General features: G+C 41.8%; 1 protein-coding gene and 1 pseudogene across 2 annotated transcripts; both read right to left on the minus strand.

Moving 5' to 3' along the window:
* Positions 1-1,379: 1,379 nt before the first annotated feature.
* On the minus strand, positions 1,380-21,678 carry LRRC66 (leucine rich repeat containing 66; the record flags this gene model as incomplete). Its single annotated transcript, XM_079696895.1, has 4 exons — positions 1,380-3,253; positions 4,518-4,710; positions 11,336-11,505; positions 21,183-21,678. 4 exons carry the CDS (start codon positions 21,676-21,678, stop codon positions 1,380-1,382), a joined length of 2,733 nt encoding a protein of 910 aa, XP_079553021.1.
* Positions 8,116-8,734, minus strand: LOC307048047 (dr1-associated corepressor-like; annotated as a pseudogene). The gene has a single exon. The product of its transcript is annotated as a dr1-associated corepressor-like (transcript).
* Positions 21,679-23,042: the final 1,364 nt, after the last annotated feature.

Below are 23,042 nucleotides of genomic sequence, written 5' to 3' on the forward strand. Positions count from 1 at the left end.
TCATGAGGGAAAATGATAGATTTTGGCCCCCAGAGGATCTACATGGATTTGGGCAATTGGGGTGGAGAATGGGAGTCTGGAGCTTGGGAGGAAGGTTGGGTCTTGTCGTGCAGACCTGAGCGTCACCTGTATAGAACTGGCTGTGAAGCAGTGGGGTCCAAGGAGAGTGGCAAAGACTGGGAACAGACCCTTGAGGAATGCTCTTCAAGAAGACAAAGCAGAGGAGAAGTGTCAGGAAGGAAAAGGAGAAATTGTCAGAGAAGTAGGAAGATAAACAGAAGAACACAGCTCCTGAGATCCCCAATTGGAGAGTCACTCCGAGGAAGGCCTACTCAAGGGTAATGGTGGAGTGCCTTTTTCTTTTACAAGAAACGTCACTTCCCTTCTTGAAAATTGATTTTTAATTTACACTTTCTTCTACAAAATGGTCCCTCCTTTAACATTGCTTTTAACAAATATTTAGAATTGCTCTGAATCCCTCCAATTTTTTAGTTTCCTCATCAAACTCCAAAAGGCTGCGCTGTTCTTTGTGCAGAACTTGTTAAAATCTCTTCAGCAGCTCCGTGTAAGTGCTTCAATATGCACTAAAAATGTTACTTGAATTCCCTTTGATTTTCAAGGTGAACGTCCTTGTCTTTGTCATAGTAGATCTGGTCCTCACATAGACAGCCAACAACCATCAGGTTTCTCTGGGTCTGCATTTGAGTATAAAAATTAGAACCAGGGTTTCCCTGGTGGCGCAGTGGTTGAGAGTCCGCCTGCCGATGCAGGGGACACGGGTTCGTGCCCCGGTCCGGGAAGATCCCACATGCCGCGGAGTGGCTGGGCCCGTGAGCCATGGCTGCTGGGCCTGTGCGTCTGGAGCCTGTGCTCCGCAACGGGAGAGGCCACAGCAATGAGAGGCTCGCGTACCGCAAAAAAAAAAAAAAAAAAAAAAAAAAAATTAGAATCATCTTTTCCTAACTGCAACATCATCAGTGTTAAGTTTTAATGTAAAATTTATTAATTGGAACCTTTGATGTTCAAATATCTCAGTGCTTTCCTACCTAAATGATCTATGTCTTGTGAATGGTAGTTTTCTATTAGAATTAACTAAACATAGGGAAGAATTTAGAGAATCAAATTCACTGATTCGGCTCTGAATGTTGACCCCAGTCTCTGTCACTGAAGTGCTCCCGTGTTCTTAGTGAACTGGTTTCATTTGGAAGCATCTGTAATAGTGGTACCTGGCTCTTGACACCATCTTCAAAATACCCCGCCCACCACCCCACCCCCTTTCACACTGAAGATCTAGTTCATCACCACAGGAGTGTAACAATTGTGTTTGGCTTATAACCTTTCTGGAATCACTGTCCTCAAGGGGACATACAAACCCCTCATCAGTGTCCATTCATGTTGTCCTCTTCAGAATCTTGTCGTGAGGGTCTTAAGTTCTTCCCCACAGCGATCTTGGAAGGAATAGTGCTTTGAGCTGTGTCTACTCCCTGAACGTAAGGTTCATATTTGCAAATGTCTGCATCTCCTTCACCACAGGCACTCTCATCAGGATCTGAGGGAACTTCAGAACAACATGTTGGTGTTTGTGGTAAAAGATCCACATTTGAAAACTCCAAGTCTCTAAGTGAGCATTGCCACTCTACTGCCTTGGATTGAAGAGCTGTGACATAGTCGTAAATGGACATGCCTGGGATCTCATCACTGCAAGGACTGTTGCCCAGTGACCTGGGCAAGGTCAATGGATCCTCAGATTTATTGGTGTCAGAGCCACTTTCCGGATGAGTCTCGTACAAACCGTAGTCTGGATCAGAAATGAGAGTTTTTCCAGAATGATCTTCCTGATTCTCACATTTCCCCAGAATCTTCTGGAAGGCGATGCTGTCCTCAAGACTCTCTAATGACACGACATTGTCCCTCCTCTCCCCTGAGTCCTCGTCCCCCAGGGGCTCGTTGGCTCTGCAGCTCTCCTCACCATGTGCCTCTGCTTCAGCCACATTTCTCCAGTCTTCTGAACTTGTTGAACTTAGAGTAAATAAAGACCCTTCGTCAGAATCGGTGTCCAACTCGTACTGAGCGTCAGGCGTGTCCTTTTGTACTAGTTCCTTGTTAGCAGGAGTCACATGCAGGTCATGACCCCACCCCGGAGCGAAGACGGGTGGGGACGGGTCCGTGGCTCCTGAGTCACTGAGCGTGGCCGCTCCGTAGTGGGCGAGAGGCTCTTCCTCGTCACCGGCGCCCTCGAGCCTTTGCTGCTGTGCGCTCAGCACATTCTCCTTAGAAAACTCCGAAGGGCAGTGTGGAGTGTCCCCTCTCCCCTCCTTCTCTCCAGTCCTCAGCGCTTTTGTACGCGCCACCGTTTGGGAGAGAGGCGTGGTCATCTCCCTGGGGAGGGGTGGGCCGAATTCGTTGGAATCCTTACGGATTGAGCCAGGGCTTGTCTGTAATCTGGCAGCCACGGCAGGGAGGCCCACTGAACGCTCACTGAGGGAATCTTCCCTGGCCACCGTGTCATAATTTACTTCTCCAGGAATATCATACCTGTAGATGCAGTCCTGTCCCGCCGGCATTAGTTGGGTATCATCAGCATGCGGCCGTCCGCGGAGAACGGGCCGGGCCGCACCGTGATTTGGGAGCGCGTTATCCTTCCCGCTTCCTGCCCCATTGTGGTCCCCGCATCGTTCTCCGCCCTGCCGACCGCCAGCCTCCTTTCTGCTCGGTGCCAGCGTTCTCGCAGGAGTGACAGCCGCGTATGGGGCTTGGTTCTCACAGAGGTTTGGATCGTGGAAAGTTTGGCGCAGATCCATCCTTGGCTGCTGCATGTTCCCTACAGCTTCGATTTCATCGTAGAAGCCCTGGTTTGAATACACGTTCCCTGAACCTGGACTTTTTTTCCGGCATCTCTGTTGCCACAGTCTATCCACATAAGGCCTCGCAAAAGCCCCCAGGCAGAAAGCCACGAAGAACGTGATGGACACTGACAGGCAGACGGCCAGGGCCAGGTCCTGGGAAGCGTCCTCCCTTCTGCCAGCAGCTTGCACGTCCCCGGTGCTCCTAACCCTTCCTGGCAGCCGCCTCTCCCTGCCACTGGTGTCAGAGCCCGCAGGGTCCTTCTTGCGCAGAGTGGAAAAGCGCACATCCCAGGGCCTCTCAGCTTTGCTCGTCGTGAGGCTTTTCGTATGATTCAGATTAGTGCGAGGAAGGTGGGTCTCTCTGGACACGCGCCTTGTGGGCGTCCACCAGTATGCCTCCTCCTTCCCTGAGAGTGGGGGTAAAAGCACATGCTGAGTTGACAGGGGAATGAGATTCCAGTGGTTTAAAAAGCATCTGTGGGTCCTCAGTCCTCGTCTAGCTAGATTTAAAGTGGGTATTACACGATTAGCAACTTTACTGGCTGATTGCTTGATTGGTTGTCGATGCCGACAGCATGTGTCAGGCTCTGTGCACACTTACACAAGGCTCTCAGGCTCGGGTCTGCTGCTCCCAGGCCCAGGAGACTGTGTTTCTTAGGCTTCCTGACTGACTACTGCCCACAGGAGAAAGGAAGCCAGTCTGTAGGGACAGCCACATTGTTCCTCCTTTCTCCACAGCCTTCCCTACTTACTGCACGTTTACGAGAACATTCCATCAACCCTCTGCAAAATCTGCCTTGGCCACACCTGTGTTTGCTATATCATTTCCTCACCATTCCTTAGTGCTGGCAAACAGCAAAAATATTCAGGTTTCTCTGCTGGTTCCTGATATTCTGCCCTCCACACTCAGAATGCCAGTGTGGCTCTTACAGGGCGATGAAACAAGTGTGGCCGATACCACTAAGACTTCTCTCTAATCTTCACGGATTTCTCCTAAACCTAAACATGGTAAGCATGGCCATGTCTCTACTTAATAGCAGTCCTGAATAGAACAGAGGCCAGGACTCATTCTTTAAAAAATGACTCTTTCCCCGCCCCCCCCCCCCCAGTTAAGAGTTTGAGAATTAGCCAAGATAGTTAATAGTGGGGGGGTGGGGGAAACCTTTCCAAAATATTCAGTTTCAGTAACATATTCTAGCAGTTTGGGAGAGTGGCAGGGAACAAATCAAAGAAAAATATACTTTTGAAATATGTGTGTTTTGTGTATGTGTAGGATTATACTTTCAGAGGGTTAGCTAGCATTTTAAATAATTATGTTTCAAATTTTAGAAGTCCTTTCTTTGATCAGTTATTTTATTAATATTTGGGATAAAAATATGACATTTTGGGGCTTTAGGGAAAAATTCTCTTTGTGAAATTTCTGGTTTTGACCAAATCCAGTGGTTTCTGAGCTAGCTGAACTAGGTTTCTCTGACCATGTGAAGAAACTCGTTCATGAACTGAGGAGAACAGTTAGGTACCAATGATTTTTCTGTGATACAGCCCAAGGATGACTAATGCCATAGATCAGCACTCTTGCTTCTAGAGGGACTGTCATTGTTTCAAATGAAACTAAATTTTTCATGTCTCTTTTCTGTTTAAATGGAACCATTTCTGAGAGAAGAGACTTACCAATAGACTTGTTGCAAATTGCATTCCACTTTTTTCTCCAAGATTCAGAAATAACATTTTGGAAGACTGTCACGTCATAGTCACACTGCCACTGGTTAGCAGCCAAGTCAGCCTCCAGGTGGGGAAGCTCTAGAGCCATGATCATCATCGGCAGGATGGTGGTCAGAGCATTGTTGCTGAGGTCTACAACCTGCTCGAGAAGAAACAAATTTAGGACAGTCTGTGAATAAAGACATTTGGAGACAAAATAAACTAGTTACAGTTACTGTCTATATCTCTATGGAAGCAATATGAATTTAGCAGTGATTTCAGAGGCAGAATACTGGGTTTAATTCTCTGCTCTGTCCCTAAGAACTCTGTGAGACTCAGCAAATTGTTGACTCTCAATGAGCCTACATCCCTGCGTTGTTCTGAGGATTAAATGTATGTGAAAACGTTAAGTATGGTGCCGGTATTAGATGCCCAATCACTTTCCCTTCCTTCTTTCCTATGAATTGTGATTTGTACTGTTCGATATAACCTAGATTCCCAGTTGTTATGAAGGTCTGGAATTAGAGATCAGGTCTCGAATGTCTAGAAGCACTGTGATCTTGAAAGTGGCAGGAGATACTGGATGATGAGGACATACAGCCCAGAAGAACTGTGGTTGACTAAAGGTAGCAAAGAGAGTTCTTTTGCATCAAGTATTATCTTAAAGGTAATAGTACATTTCTCTGCATCTATGGCTACTCAGTATAAACAAAATGACTAATTTTCCTAGTCTCATCAGAAATGAAGAGGAAACTGGGGAACAAAAAGGATTCAGTGACTCTAAAAACACAGAGTAGGATCTGTGAAGCTGGATATGGCAGTGGTGTGATGTGGCCAGGACAGCAGAGTTAGGTATAGCTCTAGCTACCATTTGCAGAGCATTGCTGTGTACCAGCCATCCTACTGGGTGCTTTACATGCATTATGTCTATTCCTCCCAACAACTTTGTCATTTCCCCCTTTTTACAGAGGAGGAAACTGGGCTAGGTCACAGTATATCCCATATAATCCCTACTCCTAAGGCTTGGTACCAGGTGCTCAGAAAATAATGGAGGAATGAACGAATGAGTGAATGAATGAGTGAATGGCAGAGTTGAGATCTGATCTGGCTCTGTAGCTGTGTGCCTTCCACTCCAGAACACAGCCTCTCGGAGCCTGAGCTCCCACTGCACTGGAGTGAAGGGATGCGCAGAGGAGGCCTGAAGCATGAGCCACCAGAGTGGGGTCATGGGGTTTGGGAGAAAATCATAAATGCAAACCTCGCTGAAAAGTAAAAAAGAGGGCCATGGATGAAAACCATGGAGGCTGAATGTAATTCAGGTCAATTGTTTAATAAACATCAGGGAAAAAGCAGCACTGGCATCTTGGGTTATATAAACTCCTGAGAAGAGCTTACTCAGACAAACACTCAAACAGCACCATAACCAAGACTCAGTAGTGAGGGGGACCTTTGCACTGTTGAGTAACCAAGCACTCTTGACTCCCAAGGGAAGGCTGTCAAAAATAGGAAGTAGGAGACTGGGACCAGGAAGGAAAAAAAATCACAACAAAACTTTGCTTTGGCCTGGCCTTGACTAGTATCAATAGTTTTCTATGTACCCCCTCAACAAAAGGATGAAATATTCTAATGTTTTGGGGGGTATTTTCTTCTTAGTGCACGTCTGCATTTTTTTTTCATCCTAGCAGCTATTATATTATAAATCACGAAACTAAAAGCAAAACAGAAGAGAGGACAGAAAGCTAATCAAATGATTCAGGAGGAATAATTTCTGAGAAAAGATTAAAACAGAATAGTCCAATTTGGCTAAAGAAGTGGCCATCCACTGTCATTTGAAAGGAGTGTACATTATAGAAAGATTGGGAGAAGCATATAATGTTGCTAACAAATCACTGCTCTAAGAAGAATGGCAGAAGAAAAGGAATGCTTATTTGAAATGCCAATTGAAACATTTCATTCTACCTCCACACGATGATGAATTTATGCTTTGAGAAATCTATCTGGTTTCTGAAAAGATTCCCACGTGGAAAGACACGTAATATATAATGCAAGTATTAAATACGTCTCCTGGAAAAAAACCCAACTACATCCATTTTAATATTCGACTTTCTGGTACCAAATATGCTCATCGTGTTCCCAAAGAAGTTTTTAGAGTTATTGCTGAACAGGCAGAAGGGTTAATAGAGAAGGAGAAATTGTATGATTCTGGGCAGCTCAGGTAATTCAGAATTACAGATGATTCAGAACATTCTTGGGCTTGTTTTTTATTTTGCCTGGAGCATCTATTACCTGTGAGCTGCAGAAGACTTATAAAGCACAATAAAAATGCACAGGAAATAAAACAGGCACAGGGATATTACACATACAAATATAATCAGTATACAATATACTAAATGAGGTTCCCCGGCAATCTGACAGCCTGTTTGTGGTGAACCGGGAGCACTGCCAAGTTAAGTGGACTTTCTCGTCTGCTCTTATAACTACGACGGCAGACAGGTCCCCAGTAACCTGCCCCCATATTCACACCATCTGGGTAATCTCCTCCCCTTGAGTATAGGCAAGACCCGTGCCTCTCTTCTAACCGACAGACCATGGCAAGAGCTATGGATGTCCCTTCCACGATTACATTCCATAAGACTGTGATGTTCTTGCTAGCAGGCTCTCTCCTTTGGGCTCTGAAGCGAGCTGCCATGCTGTGAACTGCCCTGTGGGGAGGTCCACACAGCACAGAATTGAGGGCAGGCTTAGGCTGCCAGCCAGTAAGGAATGGCGCCCGATGCCCAGTAGCCCACGTGGAACTGAATCCTGCCAACAACCACGTGGGCTTGGAAGTGGATCCTTCTTCAGCTGGGTCTTCAGGTGAGACTCCAGCCCTGGCCAACACCTTGATTGCAGCCTTTCCCCCCCACCCCCTTTTATTATTATTTTATTAATAAACTTTTTTTAAACATCTTTATTGGAGTATAATTGCTTTACAATGGTGTGTTAGTTTCTCCTTTATAACAAAGTGAATCAGTTATACATATACATATGTCCCCATACCTCTTCCCTCTTGCGTCTCCCTCCCACCCTCCCTATCCCACCCCTCTAGGTGGTCACAAAGCACCGAGCTGATCTCCCTGTGCTATGCAGCTGCTTCCCACTAGCTATTTTACGTTTGGTAGTGTACATATGTCCATGCCACTCTCTCACTTTGTCACAGCTTACCCTTCCCCCTCCCCATATCCTCAAGTCCATTCTGTAGTAGGTCTGTGTCTTTATTCCCGTCTTACCCCTAGGTTCTTCATGACAATTTTTTTTCTTAGATTCCATATATATGTGTTAGCATACGGTATTTGTTTTTCTCTTTCTGACTTACTTCACTCCGTATGACAGACTCTAGGTCCATCCACCTCATTACAAATAGCTCAATTTCGTTTCTTTTTATGGCTGAGTAATATTCATTGTATATATGTGCCACATCTTTATCCATTCATCTGATAATAAACTTAAGAACAGCTCTAACTTCTCTCTTTCCCCCAGAGCAACTAAACCCAGCTAAAAGCGGGTGTGGCCTGGGGTGCAGAGGGCGCTAGGAGTCATAATCCTCTTCATCCTCTGCCTCAGGTGCTGAGGGGCCCAGGGGGTGGGGTGCTGGGGGCAGAGGCAGAGTCGAGGTGAAGGGCATGAAGGGTGTCAGGGGGGCTCTGAAAGTGGGCAGGGGGGTGGCTGGGCTGGGATGGGGCCAGTGGTGTCTCTTCTTCTCCGTCAGTATCTGTATCCTCAGACATCCTCCTGCTGTGAGTCTGTCCCTGACAGCTTCTTGTCCTTGCCTTTGCTTCGCATCCCACCATTCTTCCGGCTGCTGCTGCCCGGCTTCCGGCCCCTGCGGGGACCCTTGTCCCCATCCATGTGGTTGTCTTCCTCATCCCCCTACATGTCAGGCACGGATGCCACCAGATCCTTCAAGAAGTCAAACTGCTGCTCCAGCTCAATGCACTTCTTCCGGTGGGATGTGGTCACGGGATTGGCGTTTCAGGACTGGGTTACTGGCAGGCCTTCCTCCACAGTGACTCCAGGAAAAGCTCAAGCGCCCAAGAGAGGATGACAGGCGCAGCCGCCACCACCTTCCCAATCTCTTCATCCGTCTACATGATCTTCTTGATCCGGGCCGGTGGGAGCCACACGTTGTACCTCCTCTTGCTCGGCATCTCGGGGCCTCTCTTGCTGCACCGGGCCCAGCGCCACTGCCCGCAGCCTCCCGGCCCCTGGGCCTGCTCGTCGCCCACCTGTCCTCCGTGGTTTGACTGCAGCCTCGTGAGACACCTTCAGCAGAGGCCCCAGGCAAGCCTTGCCTGGATTGCTGACATCAGCAATAGATAACTAATACACCTATCCATGATCATCATCTAGCCATTCATTCCTTTGTTTATTCAACAAGTGTTTGTAAATACATGGTATGTACTGGACATGTGTTAAGCATTAGAAAACAAAATAGACATGATGTATGTCCTCAAAAAGCTCACCGTCTGGTAGAAGGGTTATGGGGATATAGGCATTAATGGCTAAACCATACCTAAAATGAAATAATTTCAGTTTCCACACATGCAATATGGAAAAAGCATAGTCTACTATACCTGTGTATAAAGGGAAACTAATTCAATCTGGAGCCCCAGGGAAGGCTTCCTTGAGGAATAGTAAGAGTTAGCTCTTCCAGGCAAAGTGATCAGCAATAGGGGAGGGCTTGGGGTGAAAACTAGGCAGGGATGCAGTCAGCAGGGGAGGGTGGCTTGAAATGAGGCTGGAGGGGCAAGCAGGCCCGTGTCGTGAAAGCTTACAATCAGATTTGTACGTTAAAAGAGTAGGGCGACGCAGCCACTTTAGCATTTCTATATGTAGTCTACATTTATAAAGGGCTTACTGTATTCCAACTACTGTTCAAAGCACAGTCTATGGATTAAAACATTTAATTCTCACAAAACTCTATGAAAAAGGAAGCAACTTACCTCTCTTTTACAGTTGAGAAAACTGAGGCACAGAGTGATTCGGTAACTTACCCAAGATCGTGTGGCTGGCAAGCAGCAGAGCCTAGGTTTAAACTCAGGCAGCTGGCTGCAGTCGACCTCCCTCACCACTGCGTCACTAGTCTCCGAGAGAGGACGGGCTTGGAGGGCCATTCTGGTTGAAAGGGGCGGGGGCGAGGTTGGGCATCTGTCTTGCAGCTATGCTTGAAGAGCACCTTACATAAAACTGGGAAAACGCCAGCTGTCTGCATTGATGCTCTCTAAGGTGACAGCCATTGGCCACATATGGCTATCGATCATTGACATATGGCTAGTCCAAACTGGGATGTGCAGTAAGGGTAGGATACAGTCTCCCCTCCATATCTGTGGTTCCTGCATTCTCGGATTCAACCAACCATGGACAGAAAATAGTTTTAAAAAAAAAATTCTGAGTGTTCCAAAAAGCAAAACTTGAATTTGACCTGCGCAGGCAACTATTTACATAGCACTTACATTGTATTTACATAGCATTTACAATGTATTATTGTAAGTAATCTAGAGATGATTTAAAGTATATGGGAGGATGTGTTTAGGTTATACGCAAGTACTATGCTATTTTACATAAGGGACTTGAGCATCCACGGATTTTGGTATCCATGGGGGTCCTGGAACCAATCCCCTTGGACACCAAGCGTCAGCTATACACACAGGGCTTTGAAGACTTAGTATGAAAAAGAGAATGGAAAATATCTCATTAATAATTTTTATATTGACTACATGTGTAAAAGAGAATATCTGGATATACTGGGTTACAAAACATATTAGTAAAATTAAATTCACCTGCTTATTTTTACTTCTTAAATCTAGTTACCGAGAACATCTAAAGTTACATATGTGGCCCACATTATGCTCTATTGGATGATACTGGCCTATATAAAGAATGGGGGTGTGTGGTGCAGGTTACGGGGACGGGGGATTCAAGCTTCTCCTAAGCCATCTCTAGGTCCTGGAGTTTCTAAAGGAGCACTGAGGGGAGATTTTACAATATCTCTCCAAAGAGGAGGAGAGAGGAGGAAGGGGCTAGGAGGAGAAGGGGCTGAAGCTGCCAAAGTTAGAGCAGGGCTGTAGGTGTTACTCACACTCCCAGCTGTCAGGACCTCGGTGAGATTCACTGCAAGGTGCCCGAGAGACAGGCACCATGCCTCCAAAATGTGACGTCGATCCCCCCCAACGTGGCTCTGATGTTTAGAACTGCATGTGGCACGTGGTAAGTGGGATGCAAGGATGAGTTGATATCATTATGATTTGTATTATTCTGTGCCCAATTTTGATGTGGAAGCACCAGGGTCACTGGCCTTCAGAGGCCCATGTGGTCCTGGGCTATAGGGGGTGTAGAGCCCATTTAGGCCCATATAGTCCCAAATTGCATAAAACCCCAGGGACCTTTGACTGACCTTGTAGTTCAGGGAGGGAGTCTTGCTAATAACCGAGATTTAATTTCTTGCCAACTGGTAAGTGGAAGCTTGGAGTTGGGTTTAATTAGATTTAGGAAAAATAATGCGCCAATTCTTGCTGCTGAGCATACATGTTCAAATAAAATGTCCACATTCATGTCCATTACTGAGGCCTTGGATTTTTGAGGTAAGAGAGAGACTTCAGCTCTTTTAGGGGAATCTTAAAATAGACTTATATTTTTTGATTGGTAGCCAGTACTACTGGGCATGAAGAAACTCTTCAATGGAAATATTCTTCTAATATAATTGCCTATAGTTCTGCATATTAGAAATATTATAAACACTATTTTCTAACCTGTAAATTTTTTAGGTCCTTGAAGGCTCCTGGATGAATTCTGAATATCTTGTTACTCTTTAAATGGAGGTTTTCTAGTTGCAGGCAGTTATGAAAATCAGACAAACCAATTTGCGTTATCCCATTGAATGACAGATCCAAACTCTGTAATGACTTCAGTTTCCATAGCCCTGTTAAAATTAAAAAGCAAATTGAAATATAAATTGGTGGTATTTACTGCAGTATTGTTTGTAATGGTGAAAAACTGGACACAACTTAAATGGTTCACGACAGAGAAATGGGCAAAGGATGGTATATCAATACTACAAAATACTGTGTAGTCTTAAAAGAGAATGGGATAGATCAACATGAAATAACTGAACAGGAAGGAAAAGTTAAGTTGCAGGAAAGTAGAGTATAATTCCAATGTTCTTGGGAAAAAAAGGCCACATGCAAACGTACACATATGTTTCAAGAGAGCAGAGAAGAAGGCCTGGAAGCAGCTGAACTAAGCTACCAGTGGTAGCTACACTTAGAAGTAGGATGGCAGAGGGAGGTGAAGCTATGCTTCTATTTTATACACTCTTGAATTCTTCCTTTGAATGAACATGTGATAATGTTATAATAAAAGCATCAATCAAAAATCTAACCTTGATTGAATGAAACGGTAAATATGATACTTGCTTATTTGATTGAACTATGGGTAAAACTGGATGATCTTGCTATGGTTATAGAGGAAAAAGTTGTTTTGATGCTTTATTTACATGGATGAATTCTTCCCCTTTTAAGGTGTTCTTATTCTATTTTGTAGCTGTATCCTTTAACTACTTATTGTTGATATTATAACTATTTTTTATATTTTTCAAAGGTAATATGTTATAGCTAGAGGTTTTATTTTCTGGCAAAATAATATAATTGAGTTTTGGTCTCTGCCTGATTCCAGAAGTAACCATGAGGCCCATTTGGCACTGAAGATAAAGGTTGAGAATGATGTGCCAGCCACAGCAGTCTTCCAAATTTGAGTTTCCATATGAGTCTCACATGGAAGCCCTGCATTTTTACATTTCCTTCTGCTCTGTTCTCACACATAGTCTGTGTCTTTAACAAACTACTACATAGCAGATCAGGTTGGTTCAATTCCAGAAGGGTTTATTCCTTGTCTACTATCTGCAAAATATCAGTACTTACTGTAAGACTAATTATGCAGAGAGATGATGACCTAAATGAAATGGCTGCACATCTATGTTCTCATTTGCTCATTTCAGCTACAGACTAAGCAAGAGACCACAAGGACGACAACTCAGTCAAAATATTATGAGCATGGCACTTAGTGCTGGGGACAAAGACAGCAGAGAAACTTTGTGTCTGGTTGCGTGATAAGACACACACACAAGAAAAAGTTATTAGTTATATAAAGCAGTTTTACCCCCACTATTGACTGTAAAACAATTGTTGTTTGTCAGCCTCTCCATCAGATGATTAGTCCTTTCAGGGCAGAATTCACACCTTTGTGAACACTTGTAATGCCCAATATATAATATACATTCAATAGGCTAGAAGTCACAGTGTTTGACCTGCACAGAGATTTAAAAGTTGTTGAGCCAACATCAAAGATTCAATATAAACATGTACATTTCTAGCTTCTGTTGAAAAATAAGTCTCAAGTGGCACAAGACTTTTGGCTGGAGCTGAACGAGGGCTGCCTGCTATGGATGGGGCATGCACTTATAGAAGAATATGATGTCTCTATCAAAAAATAGGAAGACAAAGGATAGGCCAAGAAGCCTGCATGTTTAAAAAAATGAGAGAGAGCCAAGGCTGAGATTCAGCTGGCATACGCTGGTGAGAATACTTCCATATTGGTTCATAAATAGCCACTGCTGAGCCACTGTGTGTTGCCCCGCTGCTCTAGGCACTTTAGTCTATTCTCCCTTCCACCTCTCACCCAGAGCAGGATTCTGCTTCATCATTACAGCCAGGAGGCATCCAACTTGGGAACCCAGGCTAAAGGCCTCTTGTTAAATATTTTGAATATAAGCTCTGGAGAAAATACATTTCTTTCTGGAGTGAAGAATATTCCTACGTGTTTTAATATGCAAATGTATGGGTCTTGAGAAAAAAATGCAACACAGAAGCTGATATGAAAGAAGTTTCTTAACATTTTCATGATAATTGCCTGACCTGTACAGGGATGTGAGCTCATGGTCCCTATCATATCTAGTACTTAATTGAATTGAATAAGTACCCCAGGAGTTCAGTGGAGAGGGAGACCATGTCTAGTTTGGTCTCTATCAATGGACAGGGGTGTGTTGAAATCTCCAACTGTAACAGTGGATTTGAAATGGAGCTGGACCTTGCAGGGCCTTCTCAGGGACAGACCCCTGTGTCCCTGGCCTCTCATTTGTAGAAAAGCTTTAGCCTCCTAGGGCTTCCTCAAGTTCCAAAGAGAAAATTCAATCACAGAAGTGACAAAATGTAGAAACAAAGGAAAACAGTCAAGCAAGACAAAATAATAATAGTTTATAAAAATAGAATGACCATATGGTCCAGCAATCCAACTCCTGAGAATATACGCGGACAAAACTATAATTCAAAAAGATACATGCCCCACTGTGTTCATAGAAGCACTGTTCACAAGAGCCAAAACATGGAAACAACCTAAATGTCCATTGACAGATGAAAGGATAAAGAAGATGTGGTACATATATACAACGGAATACTACTCAGCCATAAAAAAGAATGAAATAATGCCATTTGCAGCAACATGGATGCAACTAGAGATTATCATACTAAGTGAAGTAAGTCAGAAAGAGAAAGACAAATACCATGTGATATCACTTATATGTGGAATCTAAAACATGGCACAAATGAACCTCTCTACAAAACAGAAACAGAGTTGTCATTTCCAAGGGACGGGGGGGAGGGAGAGGGACGGACTGGGGGAGTTAGGGGTTGGTAGATGCAAATTATTACCTTTAGAATGGATAAACAACAAGGTCCTACTGTATTGCACAGGGAACTATATTCAGTATCCTGTGATAAACCATAATGGAAAAGAATATAAGAAAAGAATGTATATAAGTGTATAACTGAGTCACTTTGCTGTGCAGCAGAGATTGGAACAACATTGTAAGTCAACTATACTTCAATTAAAAAAAACAATAGCTATAAAAAAAAGTCAATGACCTTTAGTTCCTCCTCAAGGGTATAGATAATATCCTGAGTCATAGCCTTGAGCTGTTTTGCAGATACTAAGACCCCACCAGGTGGAGGAAGTTAACTGCATGCTGCCCCATGAGCAAATAGACCCCATGGTTGGAACCAGAAGGTTGATGATTCCTGAAACATCACCCTGTTTCTTTGCCATCAACCAATCAGAGAATTGCACATGAGTGGATCACACACCCTGTGACCCTCTCCCTCCCCTGTCTTTAAAAACTCTTCTCTGAAAACCATCGAGGAGTTCAGGCCACGTGAGCATGAGCTGCCTGTTCTCCTTCCTCGGCACCCTGAGGTAAATGCTGTCTGTGCTTTCCTTCATCACAACCCGGTGTCAGTAGATTGGCTTTGTTGCACATCAGGCCAGCAGACACAAGTTAGGTTTGGTAACAGATTTGCTCACTTCTCTTTACAGTTCTGTCAGGTTTTTCCTCACATATTTTGACAATCTATTGTTAGGTGTATTCACGTTAGAATTATTATATCCCCTTCAAGAACTGATCCCTTTATCATTAAGTGGTGCTTTCTTTATCCCTGAAGTCTCCTTTGTCTGAAATTAATATGGCTACTCCACCTTTCCTTAGATTACTGTTTCTCTAATGGCATATCTTTCTCCATCCCTTTAGCTAGCGGTTTTATTTGTAATACCAAAAAAGACAGCCCAAGTGTCTGCTGACAGGTAAATGAGATTATCCACACAATGAAATTCTACTCAGAAATAAAAAGGAATGCACTTTTAATACATACAACAACATGGATGAATCTCAAAATAATTACACTGAATGAAAGAAGATACATCAAAAATAAAAGAATGTGTTGAACGATTGCATTTATATAAAATTATAGAAAATGCAAATGAATTGATAGTGACAGAAAGAAGATCAGTGGCTACTTGGGCAGGGGAGAGATGATGGGTGGGAAAGATAGATTGCAGAGAGGCATGAGGAAATTCTGGGGGGTGATGGATAGTTATTCTGATAGTGGTGATGGTCTCACAAGTCAGTGTGGTTCAGAGAGCCAGAGGACAGACCAGAGCACTCAGAACATGGAGAATCAGGGGCCTCCAACATTATACAGGCCTACAGAAGTATGAACTGTAGTGCAAGATTGTTGGTGAGTACTCTGAACTTTATACAAACTCTGAACAGTTGTAGAAAGAGAATGAAAATCACCTTCAGTTACTCATTGTACCAGAAATCAAGGAGGTGATGACTATTATAGCAAAGACTAGGATGGGAAACAGAATTAGATACTCAGGCTCATCAAATGGCCCTAAAGGAGAACTAACACTTTTTGAGCACCTGTTATGTACAAGGTACAATGAGAGATGTTTTACATATATCATCACTCTGTGTGTTATAGTTTTTACAAATGCTATCTCTAACCCTCACATCAACCCTGTATATATCACTATCTCCAGTTAAATATAAGGACCAGGAAGCTTTTATAGGTTAAGTGACTTGCTTAAGGTCAATAAACAAGCAAATAGAGTAATACAAGGCATATAAAAGTATAAAAGATAAAGTAAAAGAGTAAATAGGAAGAGTGGGACCAGAACATGCCCAAACATGGGGGGGTGGATTTTGAACATGGAGAGTTATAAGAATATCCTCTCATTTGATTCCCTTCTTAATATCAAGCTAAGATCCCCAAGAAGAAGGGAAACTTCTGCACATGGGAATTAAGACTGTGAAGTTCAGTTACTCCTCCCACATGAAGATTTTCCTTTTACTTCCAATTTTAGAGAATTAAGGTTCAATGTTATTAAGAGAACTGGTGGAGTCCTGCAAATGACCTTTTTTTTTTTTTTTTTTTTTTTGCGGTACGTGGGCCTCTCACTGTTGTGGCCTCTCCCGTTGCGGAGCACAGGCTCTGGACGCGCAGGCTCAGTGGCCATGGCTCACGGGCCCAGCCGCTCCGCGGCATGTGGGATCCTCCCGGACCGGGGCACGAACCCGTGTCCCCTGCATCGGCAGGCGGACTCTCAACCACTGCGCCACCAGGGAAGCCCAAATGACCTTTTTGTTTGGAGGTCTCTCAAGATGGAGTTGGAAAATTGGGGTAAACTCTTCTATGACACTTGGCTGTGTTTCTCAATAAGAGAATGTGTTCTTTTACATATTTTGCATGGCGAATCAATGTTGAGGAGTATTCAGGTGAGTGAAAGAGGCTGTGAGGTGCATTAAGAGCTGGGGCTTGGACATCAGAGAGTACATTTTATGTTTTGAGAGAGTCAAATGTTGGGAGAGGCATATGGAGGCACTTTTGTGGAGATGGGATTATTTATTGAACTGCTTTCTGATGATCACATAGGCAGGAATTTGATAAGCCTTTGCATTTAAAACACCAGAGGCAGTTTCATTTTTTCCAAGAAATTATCTCAGTGTCTATGAGAAAAAAGGCCGCAGAGGGCATGCCCAGACATTACACCATCTTAGAAACATTCCTTTGGACTCTGAACTTCTTAAGTGGTCTCCCAAATTCGATAATCTGATAACATAAAATGATGATATTCAAGGGTTATGGCTTCAAGTTCAAAGAGTATTAGGAATTGGAATAGAGTCTGGAATGATCCTGGATAAGATATTTGGGTCATAAAATCAGCCCCTTAATGTGGTCAAATTTATATAGGTGAGCCAAAGACCTTGACCTCTTAGCTTAGTGATATACATTCATTTTGTTACTTTAGAACCTGAATTGGTTTGGAGAACATTGGTTATTGGTATTTCCATAATCCAAATAGTAATCAGGATGAAAGGTTTAATTCCCTACAAATGAAAAGAATACAATATACTTTTTTTTCCAACAATACGCTGGTTATGTTTTTTTCTCCTCCACCAGTTTCAAAAATCAGGTATTATTTCATCTCATTGATAACATATTTATCTCTTGGATTCTGGAATTTAGTATGTTAATGTGAGGCTGTCACATCTGGTCTTTCAACCTCACTGGAAACTCAGTAAGATGTTGGTGCTGATACATTTTCAGGCACTTTGTGGGCACTCCAGAAATACTGTTTGATACTGTTTGATGAAAGTGGGATAGTTTAACTGGAGACCAATCCCCTTGTTCTCAATTTTTTTAAACTGATTTTTCCATTAGTAATGCTGTACTCCAAGAATATGGGAGGAAGGTGGAATGATCATGAAGGTTAAATTCATGGCTGGCTTCTGTTTTGTGAATTGCATTGGCCAGTACCTCCTCTGGGTGTTTTCCCAACATGAAGCTTATTGGTAACATCACAGATGATCGGCATCAAGAAAGGAAATCAGCTGACACTGGGCTGGTTAGTCAATGTGATCTTGCACCCTTACAAAAATGGGCTTTCGGGCTTCCCTGGTGGCGCAGTGGTTGAGAGTCCGCCTGCCTATGCAGGGGACGTGGGTTCGTGCCCCGGTCCGGGAAGATCCCACATGCCGCGGAGTGGCTAGGCCCATGAGCCATGGCCGCTGAGCCTGCGTGTCCGGAGCCTGTGCTCCGCAATGGGAGAGGCCACAACAGTGAGAGGCCCGCATACCAGAAAAAAAAAAAAAAAAAAAAGGGCTTTCCACAGTCAAAGCAACTTTTCATTGGCTCTATAAACTGTCACCATATTAAGACATGTGAAACATGATTTATAAAGGTGCTATAGGCCAATTGTTTGATTGCTGCTTTCTGAGAAATCTCTAATTAATCATTATCTTTAGATGAGTGCAAACACCTATGTAAATAGATACAAATGATTCTCTGCTTATGAATTATAGTGGGCTAGGAGTCATATCTACTGCAATAATTAGTTAACATTGTAAAAGATAACTTGAGATTCAGACAAAAACAAATTTATCATTTGTTTCTAAAAGACTGTTACTCTCAATTTGTGCCGAGAGTAATAATAACTAATATTTGCAAAGTACTTTAGAAGTTTATGAAGTACTTTTCACATTTTAATAGCTACTGTTTATGATGCCAAATACTGTGTTAAGTTAGGTTCTTAAGATACATCTTTCCTTTAATCCTCACAGTTCTGAGTAAATATTACATTATCTAGACATTTCCTTTAAAAAGGCGTAGGATAAAGGAATCAAAAAAGAACAGAGGTCAGGAATAGGATGGCACCTCAGGGAGCACCTCTCTTACCAGCTTTTTCCCTCGAAAATGGGATTTCAACATCAGAGTTACCCAGCCATAGTCACAGAATCATAAAATGGGACGGGATGCCAGAGGGGACTCTAGTCCCTAATAAGGACTGAAAGTGTATGATGATTACAGGAAAACAAACCGCAAAATGCTATGGAGAAAAGAACTCTGAATTACATCCAATTAGATTCAGGGCTTACAGTGGACCTCCATCATCAATCTGTTTCATTCATCTCTCCATGGTTTTATTTGCTAGAATTCCATTAGAATTTCAGATAAAGGATTTACTCATTTCACATCTTTTTATCCCCTCCTTTGCAAGTTTAACATATTTCCTGATATTCTGGGAGGCAGAAGTTTAACTTGGGAAAGGAGGATGGGACTGCATCTGCATTTTATAGGGATATTTGGTCCTTAAATGAAATGTATTCATCCTAACCTCTGGAGAATTCATCTGCCTTAAGGAGATATAGTCAGCGTTTCTCTATCTACTGTTATGGTGGGATAATATTTTGACATATTAAGCTTTTACCTGTCTCTATTTTCCTTGTGTCCTTTCTCTCTGTTCAAGCAGAAAGTAAAAGCTCTGTGTTAATTGTTCCGGGGAGGCACATCGCAAGGCAGAAAGCAGAGGCAAGCAGAGGCGACTACAAGTCTTTTTGGCTTTTTGTTTTCCAAAGGCCTGAATCTTTAGAGGAAAGGAATTTCTAGATCTAGATAGAGAGTTTTGAAGAAACAAAAGCAGGTAAGAATTTTCTCCAAACTGAAAGACTGAAAAGAAACATTCTCTGGCTAGAGGGGGTAAGGGACACACACACATACACACACACACACACACTTTGATACCTTGTCAGGGTATAAGATTCTAGAGCTGCGGTATAAATCTAGGAAAAGATAAAGGAAAGCCCATGAAAAACTGATGTTAAGTGTAAGTACCCCTACATCCCATCACAACTGACGCTAGCAAAATGGGGGCTCAGAATCAAAAACTGTGCTGAGTTATAAACAGTAGAAGGTTATATCTCTAGTACACTTGAATTTGTGGGTTGAGATTCACATCTACCATACTAGTTAGAAAACACAGTTATATCATGTGGATATGTGTAGCTTTAATGATGTTCGTCAGAGTTATAGCAAACAAAATGGAAATAATCTAAATGCTGTTTGATTGAACAGATTATAATATATGTATATATTAATATAAGATTGCTTAATTATGTAAAGATGTTCAAAATATTCTGTGATATAAAATTATGTTATGAAATATTTTGGACAGTAAATCCAATTTTGAAAGAAAAATATATATGTAGGCATAAAGAATAAACTTGAAGAATACATATTACATGAGGGACTTTAATGTTTCCTTTTAAATTTTTCTTTAATTCCTAATGTTTTACAAAAAACAGGCATTCCTTTTGTAATAAGAACAATATGATAAAAATCATAAAATAAAACGCAATTAGTTTACACTTTGCACTGAAAATACATTACACTGCTTTTATGGGAAAGTTCAGGGAGAGAAGACTCCTGTCCTTCTCACACAATTCTGCTGCTGTGGTGACTGAAATGGTAGTCCCTTCACCTGCCAGGCTATTATAGTGAAAATTATGCTTAAAACAAGATACTGGAGAAAGCAAAAAATAAATGAATACATAAAAAAATAAAAGCATGAAATGAAAGAACTGAAAATGAGAAAAACTAAATATGCATAATTTGAGATGGAGAAAAATGACAATATCCTTACACTTTCTTTTTTTAGCGTAAGATCTTATATAAAGTAAGTACTTAGCAAATAGTGACCAAGACTGAAAACAGACAGGGAAAGGAAACTGTCTAGCACTCCTGAATATAAAAAGGAAGCTCTGGCTTATGAATCTGATACATTTTCTAAATAAAACATTGGTGGATTAGTTAAGGAACTCCAAAATGTAGATTATTGAGTATTGGAATGGATGAGAATTTATTATAATAGGAGGGTATGTGCAGTTCTGATAAGGAGTCCTACTTTGATTTGATAATAAGGAAGTTTATATATAATATTAGCATATATGTAGTCTACATTTGGAGGAAAACTAGATAAGAAGATGTAAAATGTATTCGGTAAAAATAAAAATTATAAATATGGTAACACTTAATTTGCATTGTTACATATTAAAAGTATCTGAAATACTTATTTCTCAGTGCTTTTCTGTAATTAGTAAAAAAAAATACATAAATCAAAGTAGGTAATTTAAAATCACACATTATTATTTAGTACTTAAGTACTTCCTAGTATCTCTTGACAAATCCATATAAGATTAATGTAAGTTATAGCAATGGGAGATTAAATTACATTGACTTTAAATTCCACATATTATAACTTAAAATTCCACTAAGAAACTCCTTTTATTATATTTGCTCTGATCCAGTTGCTTTACTTTCAGCTGTTTCCTTGAAACTGAAAACAAACCTGGAATTTATTATTGACATAAAAATTAGCTCTCCACATACTCACTGTTTCTTGGTCTAGTCCATCTTTTAAAGTTGTACTTACCCTTGGGAATGTCACTGAGTTTATTTCTTTGAAGAATGAGCAACTTTAGAAATGGAAGCCCATTTCTCAAGCTGCCTCTGTGGCGTTTCACCCACAAGGACTTAAAACTGAGTAGATCCAATGACACGGAGTGAATGGCATTGTTGCTGAGGTTTAATATTTCCAAAGCATGAAAATGTGCAAGAGAGCTTAAGGTTATTTTCGATATGAGGTTGTTACTGAGGTCCAGGTGTTTTATATTCCATTCTTCTTTTTTCATGTGAGTTTGTAAGAGAACCCTAAAGAAACTGGAACTTACATCCACTGTGGCTGCTATCTGTGATATGTCCACAGGTATTTCATGCTTTCCAGCGAAAGAACAATTTGTCAGAAGATATCCGTTCCATTGGCACTCGGAATTGAATAAAATACTGCTTTTTCTTGATGGGTTTGTCATTGTGCCAGTAAAATAAAGACCTATAACCATGGTAATGACTCTGAAACGTAGGTTTTTCATAATGCCTGGAGAAAGAAAAATTGACTTATTCAAAGTAACTTATGTAAAAACTAATAGCAAATAAGCAGAAATTTTAACTTTCAATTTAAGATTCAGGAAAGTTATCTTGCCTTGATCGCCAATTTACACAGATGTTTGATTTCTAAGACAGTGGGGCAAAATGTAGGTACCAAAATGGTAAACAGCTTTAGTGTAAAATTACATTTATGCCACAATTTTAAAGAAAGAACCCCTCCTGATTTGTGAAAAAATATGTACTCACTTGGGCCTCACCTGTGTCTGCTTTTCCAGGATTACTCACCCTGCAGTCTGCTTTGGAATGAGGGAAACCTACCAAGATTAAAAACTTTTCTGCTTCCTTCCTGGTCTTTAGTACCGAGCAAAGTCTATTATCCTTATTTTACAGCACGGTAATCAGCCATGTGCTTTATCACATGAGTGACAAGCCATACAGTTACACCAAACCATGGAACTGTATCGGTGGAAAGATCAGCTCATGAAAGAGGCTCGATTTTTTTTAATGACCAGAAGAACTACAAGCTTTGTCTTTGCGGCTTTTGTGGTTTTTCAAATCCACTTGAAACCATTGAGATATCTACGTTTTAAAAAAAAAGGGTTATAAAAAGGATGCTCTCCCTAGGACCCATGAAGATATAATTAGATACAGAAACTCAGGTATCTTTTTTACCAAAGATGCTTGAGAAGCAATTGAAAGCTTTAAAACAAGTATCTACAAATCACAATGCCTGAATGTATACACAAAAAACAATTTTAAGAGTAGATGAATAACTTTTTTGTGATTTAATTACTAAATTCCATTAAAAGATCAGTGTGTGTACAAATAACCACATTACTTGGCATGTAGGTTTACAACAAATTGTCCCTTCCATTCTGTTCCAATGGCAAATGGCACCACTCTAGTTCTCATCACTAATCTGCAATACTAGAATGGGCTAACTGGTTTTCCTGTCACTGCCTTTCAATTTTCCTTCTTGCTTCATCCAATGAAATTCCAAAGGGTTACTTCCCCATAGTACTGTTTTCCCATATCATATCCTCATTCAGCATCCTTAAAGGGCTCTGCAGTGCCTACAGTCCAAATCCCTCAGGTTGGCTTCCCAGGCTTTGTATTATTTACCTAAGTTTATGAACTAGTTTTAAAAGTACATGTGGAGCAACTACAAGATGGGGCTTGTGCACCTCAGTATATATGTAGATCTCATGCAAAAATTAGCTTTTAGTTCACTCCAATTCCAAGCCCAATGCCTTTTCCTCTCTTCAGTCCAAACCTACATATGCCCTTCCAGATCCATCACAAATCCTATGACCTGAAGACCCTTCTTCCTGCTTTGGCCTCTATTTTG

The sequence above is a fragment of the Hyperoodon ampullatus genome (assembly GCF_949752795.1).
Source record: "Hyperoodon ampullatus genome assembly, chromosome: 1".
Classification (NCBI taxonomy): domain Eukaryota; kingdom Metazoa; phylum Chordata; class Mammalia; order Artiodactyla; family Ziphiidae; genus Hyperoodon; species Hyperoodon ampullatus.